Source organism: Papio anubis, unplaced genomic scaffold (genome assembly GCF_008728515.1).
Source record: "Papio anubis isolate 15944 unplaced genomic scaffold, Panubis1.0 scaffold732, whole genome shotgun sequence".
NCBI lineage: Eukaryota > Metazoa > Chordata > Mammalia > Primates > Cercopithecidae > Papio > Papio anubis.
The window spans coordinates 5,896-19,043 of NW_022167546.1; the positions used below are offsets into that span (position 1 = coordinate 5,896).

At 41.6% G+C, this 13,148-nt stretch overlaps 2 gene segments (V, D, J or C); both read right to left on the reverse strand.

Moving 5' to 3' along the window:
• Positions 1-2,998: 2,998 nt before the first annotated feature.
• On the reverse strand, positions 2,999-4,817 carry LOC101011450. The segment is given in 2 exon segments: positions 2,999-4,026; positions 4,112-4,817. Coding segments are annotated over 2 exon segments (465 nt in total).
• A 5,525-nt stretch (positions 4,818-10,342) lies between these two features.
• Positions 10,343-11,282, reverse strand: LOC110742268. The segment is given in 2 exon segments: positions 10,343-10,755; positions 10,862-11,282. Coding segments are annotated over 2 exon segments (552 nt in total).
• Between the last annotated feature and the right edge of the window lie 1,866 nt (positions 11,283-13,148).

A 13,148-nucleotide genomic window follows, 5' to 3' on the forward strand; every position in this document is an offset into this window, starting at 1 on the left:
CCTGGTGTACTGAGCGCCCCCTCGTGGTCCTGAGCGCCCCCTGGTGTCCTGAGCACCCGTGGTGGTTCTGAGCAACCCCACAGGTGTCCTGAGAGCCTCCTGGTGGTCCTGACTGCCCCTTTGTGGTTATGAGGAGCATCTACAATGCAGTTCCCTCCTGTTCTCCTGCAGAGATTTTTGTGTCTGGGCTCACACAGATGTTCCCTCTCCTGTGTCCCTCACAGTAGTACAAAGCCTCGTCCTTGGCTTTCAGGTTGGTCACTGTAAAGTAGACTGCACTTGAAAGAGTGTCGCTTGGGATTGTTAATTTATTTCTACTCATGGAGAGTAACGCTGAGATCTCCTACTTGGTCACTCACTGTTGTCACTCACACCAATCCCTGTCATGAAGCCTGCTGGACCAAGCTCATGCTGCAGCTGGTAAAGGTGATGTCAGAGGCTTGTAGGAGATTCTCAGTGAACCGTTGGGCTGTACAATTTCCCCCCTCTGACTCCATCAATAAAGTTCACACAGGACTTCTGCAAACAGGAAATGGAAGAACAGGCCCATGTGGAGCAGCCACAGCTGGAACTGATTCACAAGGGACACTAATATCAAGGGTGATGAGAAGGAAAGCCCAGATCAGTGCAGATCCCATGGTGTGGATGCTGAGGAAGGGCACAGATATGGGGTGGCTCCTTACCAGGGCCTGTAGGAACAGGGGATGTGCTGCCTTTCATGAGGAGGGGAGGGGACACATTTCAATGTATTTCTTTTTGTGGTCATGGGTGCACCGCTCAGCATTGCTCATCCATCCTCTGTGTCTCCATTTCAGGGAGGGCAGGGTCAAAGGATTCCTGGGTCTGAATGCACAGGATTAATCTGCCAATTGTGCTTTTTTATTCTCTAGTATAGACAGTGTTCAGGTATCTTCATAGTAGCAAACATTATCAAAATATATGTCCAGCAAGAACATAAAAATACACTTCCAGAGGAAAGGGATACCTTTCTCACAAAACAGTTCAATATTGGATATATGTGCTTGTGTCAGGAAACAGTCAATGTGGAAATGTGTGTACTTATCTGACTGAAGAGTTCACATGGAGACATGTTTGCTTGTCTGAGACAAGAGTCCATATTAGAAAATGTCTGTTTTCTGAGGAAAGAGTAAATGTGAGGACATACGTGGTGGTCTGAGGAAAGAGTCCATGTGGGGACATGTGTGTTTGTCTGAGGGAAGAATTCACATGAGGAAAGGTGTGTTTATGTGACAGAAGAGCCCGCATGCTGACAGGTGTGTGTATCCATCTGAGGGTAAATGCCCATTCAGCGACAGTGTATGCCTGAACTGAGCTGAAGTTTGGGGAAAACCTTTCTCAACCAAGGAAACAAAAGAATGATCTGGGTTGTTTGCTTGTCAGGAAGAGAAAACCTGGGTCACATAGACAATTGTTGTTGTTGCTGTTTTTTAATTAAAGGTCTTCGTTGAATGGAAACATCACACATGCAAGTGAGGAAAATTACTTCATTCTTTGTTGCTTGCGTCTCATAATATCCCCACACTCCCAAATATGTTAGTAGATAATTTTATACAGTACGCGTTTAATCCAGGGGTTAATGAACTGCTAAATATATTTCAATTGTATATATTTACATTTATATTTTCCATCACAAAATTAAGAGCTTAGACAAATCAAATGTGTCACGTCTCAAGCATTGCATATGACTAGAATATTCTTATTCTTCTTAAACAGGACCTGTTTAGTTATTTTATACCCACTCTCTAAATTCTTGGAATATCCTGTCTGTTTACTTGACTCTAGTTTTGGCTTTTACAGAATTTCAAACAAATGAAGCTATACCGCGTAATTGCAATGCTTTCACTGAAGAAAGCAGAAAATGAAGTTGCTGACCTAAGTAACTTTGAAAATGAGGAGGTTCGATAAGTTTACATTACAAAGAAATCACACATAAGCACTCTATGTAGTACATAAACATGTTTCCTACAAGAGTACAGCTTTACATTTCTGATACTGCTATGCATGTGTCCTGAAACAGTGCAGCTAAGTAATCAAATGGCATATGGTGGGATGGAGTTCCTCACTTTGCAGTGGGTGGTTATGAACAGTCAATGAAGGAAGGCTGGAAAGGTCCCTGCGGTAGCATAGTCGGGTGGAGGCACCAGTGTGTTCTCATGTTTAATGTAATCAAGTTACAGAAGATTAGATACATCAATAGTTTCAATGTGTCCATAAACATGGGTTCATATAAGCATTCACATTTACTAGGCCAATTGGTTGAGATGTCCTAAAAGTACTTATACCACACTAACAACACACATACCCAGTATCACAATATTTTATTGTAATATTATTCTTTAAAATCAGAAACAAGCACTCTTTATAAAAATGGCTAATTTTATGTATGAAAAAGGTAATATAGAAAACAAGCTTAGAATCTATTGTAATACCAGGAAACAGGGAAGTGTTCAAAAACAAAAGGATGAAGTGTGCTGTAAGGATGCAAGAGGCAAACTAAATCAGCTCCCAGCACCTAATAAAGCTGTGGTGATTTGTACAATAAAATGCACACTGTAGCATGTATCTTCTTCAGTGTATGAACTAGACATCCATAAATCAAAACAAATATTAACAGATGACTAAATAAACAGATAATGGGAAGAACAACACATCTCCTTACAAAAGTGTTCCAAATATCTCAGGAGGATAGTCCTCCAATCAAGTAGGTGAAGGTTTAACACTTATGGGTTGATTGTGGCCTGAGATTAGAAACATGGAAAAAAAATCACTATTAGTGTATTTCATAATGAGACTTCAGATATAATGCCAAAGACAAGATCTATGAATGAATAATTTTTTATATTTTTGTCTAAATTTGTGCGCACACACGCACACACACACACACACTTTTCTGCAATACCCACTGATAAGGGAAAAAAAGGCAAACACAAACTGGGAGAAAATATTTCCAAGTCACATATTTGTTAAATGAATTCTTTTAATTTGTTAGATGACTTTTATAATCAATATGCAAGTAAACTTACAACGAATCAAAAGAAAAAAATGCAGTTACAAATGAACCAACTCAGGAGCGGCATCTCACCAAAAATTATATAAAAATTATACAAAAAGTATATTAAAAGATTAAATATCAATTTTTTATTAGGGACACATGCATTTAAATAAAAATTAGATCCATTACTCACCTATTAACATGGTTAAAACTCGCAATTCTCATGATGACAAATGGTAACATGAATGTGGAAAAACAAGAAATATCATGCATTGATGGTGGGAATTCAAAATGTTACATGAACAAAATTAGATATTTTGGCATTTTAAAAATAGAGATAAAAGTAGAGTTTTAATGTGAATTTGTGTATGGGTTCCAAAATATTTACGTTGATTCAGAAATTCGTGTTTACAAAGATTGATTCAGAGGAAGCTCTGTATGAGATTTGTTAATTTGATTCATTCTACAATCCCTGAAATTTGCTTACAGAATACATGTGTTATGAAAAATCTGTCAAATAACTAAAATTTCTCAAATATACATTAATATTGTTAATTTAAAAAATAAATATTATTTTATTTAATGACTTAATGTCATTTTCTAAGAAAGTCTTCAATCTAATAATCTTTGTCATCTCCTCCATGCCACCACAGCTGCCTCTTCCTGGGGTTTCTGACACTCTCAGGATGTGGGTTCTCACACTGTGTGTCTTGCACAGTAATACCCGACTGTGTCCTCAGATCTCAGGCTGCCCAGCTCCATGCAGGCTGTGCTCGTGGACGTGTCCGTGGTCATGGTGACTCTGCCCTGGAAGTTCTGTGCATACTTCGTGTTACCATTGTAAGGGCAGATCCGTCCTATCCACTGAAGGCCTTGTCCAGGGGCCTGTCGCACCCACTGCATAACAGAGCTAGTAAAGGTGTATCCAGAAGCCTTGCAGGAGACCTTCACTGAGGACCCAGGCTGCTTCACCTCAGCCCCAGACTGCACCAGCTGCACCTGGGACTGGGCACCTGTGGGGAGGACACGGGAGTGGAGGAAAGCCCCCTTGACTGGACTCAGTCCCCTTCTCATTACTGGGATGTGGGAGCCCCTTACCTGTGGCTGCTGCCACCAAGAGGAGGATCCTGCAGGTCCAGTCCATGGTGAGAAGCTGTGCTCTCAGGGGCTTCTCTTGAGGAGGGATGTAGTTGTTGGATGATGCTCTCAGGGCACAGAACATATTTACCTCAGTGGATATCAGCATATTTGCATATTCATAAGACAGAGCATTTCATAGCTCAAAGCCTGATTCATGATAAGAAATGGAAGATAAATGACACATCAGCCATACAAGAGTGAGATGCTGATGGTCCAAGCCCTAATCCTGCTGGAGGAAATGCACACCCTGCTCCATTTACAAACATTTGTGGGCAGAGGTCCTTTCACTGAAGAATAAGCCCAGATAGAACAGGCTCCTCACTGCAAACCTGCATTTGATTAGCATAGAGACCACCTGGATCATTTTTGGGACCATCACTCTCCATGACACTGAGAAGGTGCCTTGGTCTTTTCCTGGACCCGTCAGGTACCAGCACAGCTCACTGTTGATTCTGAGAAAGCGACAGCTGTTGTCCCACATGACTGTCCATCAGGGACTTCTGAGATCTGCCGTGTGCTTCTGAGACAGTGTCTGCAGCACCCGCCTGGTGTCTGATCTCCCAGGATCTTCAACAGGAACACTCGTGTTTTACAGATTTGTCTTGTGATGCATAATTAGAGCTGATTTTCTCATCTCAGGAACAATGGGAATCAGAAGATGTAACAGGAGTTTGGAGTTCTTTAAGAACTCTCCACTCCCAAAATACTTGTCAAGGAATTTGTGTTATGGATAATTTTGTGTTAATTTTGAACTCCACTTATTAGAATTTCCTGAAGTATTTTCACACTTCCAGTTCATATCCGTAGATCCTCATCTTTACATACTGATTTCTGACTCACTATGTCTGTGAACCTGCTACACTCTCAGATTCACCACTGCCCTGTCACTCACACAATGTAGGCAACATTTCTTAACACTGAAATCTGAATTTCTTATGCATAGGAATATAGTTTGTTCAACTAGTCTGTACCCATTGAATTAGTAGAACATGTCCATCCTTCATATTCTCACCATTAAGATATTATAGTTCTAGAAATCCACTTTAAAAATAATTATCATTGCCTTAAGTTACATGAATGGTTTGGATGTGCTAGGATGCTTAAAGGCACATCAGCGAGTTGTTGAACAGTTATTTTAGATTTTTTTTCCTGACAAAGGAAGACCCAGGCCCTGAGAGGAAACTTCCTCTCCAACCTCCTGTGCACCTACTCTGGGACTGGAATCTGTGCTTGGCAGCTACTGAGTGCTCACTCCAGCCAAGCCCTTGCCTTGCAATGGGGTTGCTGTGGTGGCTCACAGACATTTTCCCCCACAGTCTCTAGCCCAGCATGAAGTGGCTGTGTCCTGGTTTAGAATGCTCCTTCAGTGGCACCATATGCTGCTGACACCATGTCTTTAAACAATTGATTAGCCTTACTAAACCTATTGAACTCTACAGGGAGACCCAAAGCAAAGATTCTATGACACAGAAGGGAGCCCCTTCTCTGAAGCTTCACATTTCCTGAATCAGTGGACACGCAGTGAATACAAAAACTTGTAGGATTTGGGGAGTGCCTTGTTTCTTCCTTGGGCTCTTGCAGTTGAATGTTGCATCTGAGAATACCTGCAGGTGCAGATACTTTCAGAATAAAGCCAATTCTGTATGTACTATTCCAATAACACATATTTTCCTTTCTTACTAGTTTCTGGCCTATAAAAAGTGCTTCCTACACAGACACTAGGCCTAGGTTTATGGCTTTTTTTTCCTCCTAGAGATATAAGGCAAAGAGAATGTAAGTGGAGACTTGGGAAATGCATGCATTTTTTTTCTCAGCTAAGAACCCTGCAAATGCCCCATGATAAAAGAATCTGACATCAGTGGATTTTTCAGGACCTTATTTTCAAAAAACGTTTGTCAGAGGCTTAAGATTTCCCCACTGTCCTTGTCTTATTCTCTGCCATTGTCTGCCAGTTTCCGTATGTTCTATTCCTCCGACAGAGTCTGCACATTGTCACACTTTCATCTTTAACCCAGATTAACTAAACTGGTGAGAAAACAAAGTGTGCATCCAGGAGGTATTATATTTTCTTATAATTGAATCTTAATAATTCAGTCATCCTTTTTTCTCTGGACTGTGGCCTATGCACAGAGTCTCCAGAAACGAAACCGATGCTTTCCCTTTTCTGGATACAGCATAATAGAATTATTTGCCTGTTAGCTAAATTTATCCACTTTCATGATAAAGTAAGACTGCTGGGTGGGGTCTGTAATGGAGATGGACTACCTTACCCCACATAGATAAGGTTCTAGATATGTCTTTCCCCTGGATGGTCTATCTGGAGAAATTTCTCTGCATATTTTTCAGAGATCAGGTCTTTTGATGACAGCAGTAAAATTCCAGTAAGTCAATGCTTGGGTTTATGTTTCACAACACAAGAAGCAATCAGTAAATTTACATAATTGGAAGCCTACTACAACAGAGGGAATTTTGACCTATTTAATTAATAGACAAGTATTCACTTAAAGACACACTCCTATGATATCCCCAACTTAAACAGATCTCTGTAACCTGAGGAAGTTTTCTGAACACATTATTTTTCTCTAGACATGCACAAATGCAAAAACACATTTTGTATATTTGTGCATGAGTGATCTATAGAAGTCCTTGTCTTATTTTATTTTATTTTATTTTATTTCATTTTTGAGACGGAGTCTCGCTCTGTCGCCCAGGCTGGAGTGCAGTGGCGCGACCTCAGCTCACTGCAAGCTCTGCCTCCCAGTTCCTGCCATTCTCCTGCCTCAGCCTCCCGAGTAGCTGGGACTACAGGCACCCGCCCCCATGTCCAGCTAATTTTTTGTAATTTTTTTTTGTATTTTTTAGTAGAGACGGGGCTTCACCGTGTTAGCTGGGATGGTCTCGATCTTCTGACCCTGTGATCCACCCGCCTCGGCCCCCCAAAGTGCTGGGATTACAGGCATGTGCCACCGCGCCCGGCCCAATTTTTGGTTTTTAGTAGAGATGGAGTTTCACCATGTTGGCCAGGCTGGTCCCAAACTCCTGACCTCAGACGATCCACGTGCCTCAGCCTCCCAAAGTGCTGGGATTACAGGCCTGAGCCACCGCGCGTCCTTGTCTTATTAATGAAAGTTCCTGGTGACATAACTTCATCACTTACACTTACACTATCACTTATGTGCACTGACACGTCACTGGTTTCAAACATTTCTCACCCATGTGATGGGGCAATGGGTGCCTCTAAGAATGCGCTGATTTTTGGACTGAACATGTTCTCCACTCCTCAATTGATATCGTGGTTCCTCGCTCATGCTGAGGCGTCTGTGACTGAAAACCCAACACTGATATTCAGCGGATTTTCTTCTTATGCGATTCATATTCTCTGTCTCTCCTTCTCCCCATTTCTATTATCTTTCTCTGTCAATACTATTTATTACTGAATCATCCTGAATCCTGCCAACAGCCTCCATCTCATATTCTGCCAATCTTCTGCCTCAAAGGTAATTAGGAGCAAACTCATCCTTTCCCAAGGTGGGAAACCTCTCCGGACTTACATCAGATTTAGAGCCTCATATGAAGAACCACGAAAAAATATTATTTGTTTTTGGATTATACCTCAAAACAAAAATGTTTCTCCATAATGGCTACGGCATTCCATATTCCCACCATTATGCAAAGCTGTATGGAGGCTCCCAAACGAATTAAAGCAGAAATACCATATGACCAGCTATCCGGCTTATGGAAATATACCCAAAGTGGATGAAATTTCCACCTTGTGAACATATCTGCTCTCCTGTGCTTATTGCAGCAGTATTCACAACAGCCAAGATATGGAAACCAGGTGTCTGTCAATGGACAAATGGATAAAGACAATGTGGTATGTGTACACAATACAACAGTATTCTGCCTTATAAAATAGAGAGGCTGACATTTTCCACTAGACAAATGGATTCTCACCACCACTGGCAATGCATTTTATCCATTGCAGCCCCTTCCTGAGAGCTGGCTGATCCAGGTCCAGTAGAAAGGACTGGTTGTGAAGGAGTGACCAGAAACAGTGCAGGTGAGGCAGAGGGCCAGTGCAGGCTCCTGAGATCCAGGGTTGACTCCTGTAGCTGCTCCAGGGCACTCACCCTGTAGACCCGTGTCTGACACCTGAGACACTCACCCTGGGGAGCTGTCACCAGGCACAGGAGAAGATACAATAATACCGTCTTCTTCGTGAACACAACTCTGCATTCCCCAGATACCTCAGCCCTGCCTGAGGCGAGAGCCATTAGCTTACACAGTTTACAAGCATTTTATGCCCTGGAGCCTGAAGAATATTCTGGATGTGGCACAGACTTGTACTTATAAGAAGAGAGAGGGACAGAGGTCAGACTCCCTGTGGATTGGAATATTTTTTATTGCTGTCTGTTTATTTTCAGGTTGACATGAAACAGTTTCTTGCCAAAAACTACCATCATTACAGTTCGTAAAATTTGTGGTATACCTGTTTTCCTAACTGACAATTTGAACTTCTGCATCAAGTGAGCAATGTGCATAACTTACAGGAACAATTAAAAAATAACTCTCTAAGTCATCAGTATTACATGAATACTACCCTGCGATTACTGCCAAATGTCTTCTGGAAATATTTAAGTAAAAAGAAATCGTAAATTGCATCCTTGGGTTAAAGGTAGCATAATGCTCAGAAACTCAGGAACTCCCTTTGCCAAAGGTACCCCCACTAGAACTTACAACCCATGGTCTCCTTCCTCAAGGACACAGACATTATCACCCTATGAATTGATTCGTCACAAGCCCATGTATTTCCCATGTTACCTACAATATCATACTCTGATTCATCACATGCCGATATAGCAAAGTATTTTAGGGGATCGATGTGCTATGCAGAAACATTTAACAGGATGTTAAAAATGTCTTCCCATGACATCTTCCTAAATAGCTTCTTAATTGGTGTCAACATGGTAATTATTTATATTAGAAGAGACATCAGAGAAAAACAGACTTAAATATTGTAAAGGGGCTAATTAACATTAGGAACAAATGCAGCAGTGACTCCAGGATGTCGATCCACAGGTTTATGAAGTAAAAATGAGGTGGGTTCCATAAGTTGTTTTGAAAGAATTATTCTTTGCATGTGGAATCAACACCAAGGGTGGCATCAGTGTAGGGTTAAACAGGCAGTTGCTGGGAAGATGTCCTTTTGAAGCGATTTTTAAAAGGTTGTGGTGGCTGCTATCCAAGGTTGTGATTAAGCAGAATCCATTTATGGTAGCTCTTGTTATCAGGAGTATGTACATGGGACCTCTTCTTCCTGGTCATTCCTAGTTCCATTTGTCAGGGTGTTAACACAAGTGGCTTCATTTTGATTCTGACAACTTTCACACCTTCTTTCTAACACTACTGGTGAGGAAGGTGACTCTGTGGTACTTTGCACAGCACAGGATAAATTTCACATCCACATCCCATTTTGACCACACAAGCTCATCCCCCTCACTACTATTGGCTGCTTGCATTCCCAGGTAAGTCAACACACTGCAGTGTGCTGAGCAATGGGACAGAAGAAAGTCTGCCTGCAGGAGCCAGTCTAAGCCCCACCTGAGCTGCAGGGAATGGGCTTGAGGCCTGGAGCTTCAGCAGTGAGAACCTCATCCCCACTTTACATAGAGCAGAAACAGTACAAGAAAAAGCAAGAACAACAACAAACAAAAAGAAATAGAATGGGCTAAGAGTAAAAGGCAACCCAGATCAGTGCTGATTCTTATTTCACACTTCAGTGCCAGTAGAAGGATCAGACGTGAAACCTCTGAAGTTCTACATGATACTGACCCTGGCCCAGCCTCTCAATTGGCTGTGATCAAAATTCCTAAAGACTGTTCTAGTCAGGGAATCTCACTGAGATTTCTGGCCTGAGTCTAATTGAAGACAACTCACGAGGCACCCCTGTGTTTCCTCATGACTCTGATCCTGGTGACCATGGTTGAGGACTTTTCACCTCTGTAAGCATCAGTCTGCGTTGTGTACATATGAGAATAGGTTCTTACATTAAAATTATCATTTTAAAAATCAGTAGAGATGACACTGGTAAGCACAGGATACTGAACTTAGAGAGGTTCCCTAGAGAAAGAGTAAAAAGATGAAGTCCCACATTCTGACAGGAAATCAGCCTCCATGTGCACCTGTCTCTGGGGTTGACTCTGATCAGTGGTTCCTGAGCGCCCCCTGCAGCTGATTTCCTCCAGTGTCCCTGCAGGGAAGTTTGTGTCTGGGCTCACATTGACTTCCCCTCACAGTGTCTCTTGCACAGTAATACACAGCCGTGTCCTCAGCTCTCAGGCTGTTCATTTGAAGATACAAGGAGTTCTTGGCATTGTCTCTGGAGATGGTGAATCGACCCTTCACAGAGTTTGGGTAGTATGTGCCTCCACCAATGCTAATAGCTGAGACCCACTCCAGACCCTTCCCTGGAGCCTGGCGAACCCAGTGCATGTCATAGCTACTGAAGGTGAATCCAGAGGCTGCACAGGAGAGTCTCAGGGACGCCCCAGGCTGTACCAAGCCTCCCCCAGACTCCACCAGCTGCTCCTCACACTGGACACCTGCAAACACAGAGACACCAAGGTCAGAAATTGCCACACATATCCACTCTTTCTGTCATTTATGTCCACTCATACTCAATATCTCTAGTTCTCCATGAATCATCACCTTTTAATATAGCAACAAGGAAAACCCAGCTCAGCATAAACTCCATGGTGAGTCCTGTGTGTTCAGTCCTGATCACTGAATGAAAACACCTGGGAATCCCAAGTCTGGGGCTTCTCTCCCAGAGCTGCAGGGTCAGGGCTGGGCTGCTTTTCATCAGCAGAGGGAGGGCCCTATTTGCATGTCTCCTACTATATAGCAAGCTCTGGGTTGGGATGCCTGAGGCGAGGGCAGGAACCAGAGCAGATGAGAGCGTCCTGGGGGATTTTGATGACAATGATTGTATTTAGGAAAATGCTGTCTTATTGTGAAATAGTTCTGTAATAAACATTTAACAACTACCACATTTTAAATTATGTTTACCTATGTGTATAAATTATGTTATTTAGGAGTCGGTGGTTTCTTCATTTACAGATGTAAAAGTGAACCCACACATGGAGGGGCTGTGTATGTGTCTAAGGGCTTATATCTGGCATAAGTGAGTCCTAGTATCCGGGCCTATGCTCCTCACAGCTAGCCTCAATGCGCCCTTAACCAACTCTAGGGCAGAGCTAAACTTGCCTACTGTGGTTTGCAGAATCCACTTCCTGTCACGAGAACCTGTGTGATTTTGCTGCATTTACCTAAAACTATTGAGACAACTAGAGGTCAGGCAGATAAATTTTTACGTGTATCTGATATTTAACATATTTATTTGTTCCTTCCTATCATCTCTTTGTGTTGAAAATTTCAGTTGTTTACTTGTAATAAATTTTATGAGCTTTAATTGACAGATAATAAAATTCACATATTTAACCTGTGCAATAGTAAACTTAAAAAAGAAAATCTCTATTTTCAAGAAGGTAACAAGTCAGCTCCCCTCAGCATTCCTCTTGCTCTTTTATATATTTTTTTTGTTTTTCTTCTTCCCTTTTTTTTCCATTTTTTTTTTTTTTTTTTTTTGAGACGGAGTCTCGCGCTGTGTCACCCAGGCTGGAGTGCAGTGGCGCGATCTCAGCTCACTGCAAGCTCCGCCTCCCAGGTTCAGGCCATTCTCCTGCCTCAGCCTCCGAGTAGCTGGGACTACAGGCGCCCGCCACCACGCCCGGCTAGTTTTTCGTATTTTTAGTAGAGACAGGGTTTCACCATGTTAGCCAGGATGGTCTCGATCTCCTGACCTCGTGATCCGCCCGCCTCGGCCTCCCAAAGTGCTGGGATTACAGGCTTGAGCCACCGCGCCCGGCCTCTACCATTTCTTTATAAAACTACTGATGTTTTCATATTTCTTTAGACTAGTTTTTATTTTCTAGAATTTATAAGAAGAATAAAATAATAGTACATACTCTTATCTATTTGACTTATTCTTCTCAACAGAAATACTAACAATTAAACTTTTATGTTGCATGTGTTTATTTCTTATAAATAATGGATAGCATTTCAGGAAAGTTGCTAATTGATATTTGAATTTTTCATTACTCTGGGTCTTACTAATAATTTTTTCTTCTATTAAGTTGCTAATTAACATTTGAATTTTTAAATACTCTGGGTCTTACTAATAAATCTGCTACTCAGCTTGGAAATGTATATAAATAATAAATTATATATAAGTTATATATTTCTTTTTGCAACAACAAAACAGATAAACCAGAGAATGTGCTATTTGGCCAATTTTCTTTAGTATTTCAGATAATTGAAGTTATGAAATCAAAAAACAAACCTGTAAAACCAAAGAGTATCTGAGACTAATCTCAATAGATTTAGGAAGTTCATTTTTCCAAGATTAAGGACATGCCAGCGACACAGCCTCAGGGAGTCCTGACATATGTGCCCAAGGTGGTGGGGCACAGCTTGGTTTTATTCAATTAGGAAGACACGAGACATTAATAAATATATGTAAGATGTACATTGATTTAGTTCAGAAAGGCAGGACAACTTGAATTTTGGAGAGAGCTTCCAGATCATAGGTAGGTATGAGATAAATGGTTGCATTCTTTTGAGTTTCTGATTAGCCTTTAACTGAATGCACAATTTACAGAAGTAATCATGCAGGCCTTAGTCTGGCTTAGCGAAACAATAGAGCAAAGGTAGCAATCGGATATGCATTTGAGTTACAGGAGCAGAGAAATGACTCCGTCTGCCCTTGGTCCACAAGGGTTTTCCTTGTCAAATTTGGAAGGACGTATGTATATTTTTTAAAACCTTAGTAGCTAAGGGGAAAGAATGGACTTGGGTTTGCCCCAAAGAGTTTTCAGTTTGACTTTTCCCTTTAGCTTAGTGCTTTTGGGGTCCCAAAGATTTATTTTCCTTTCAT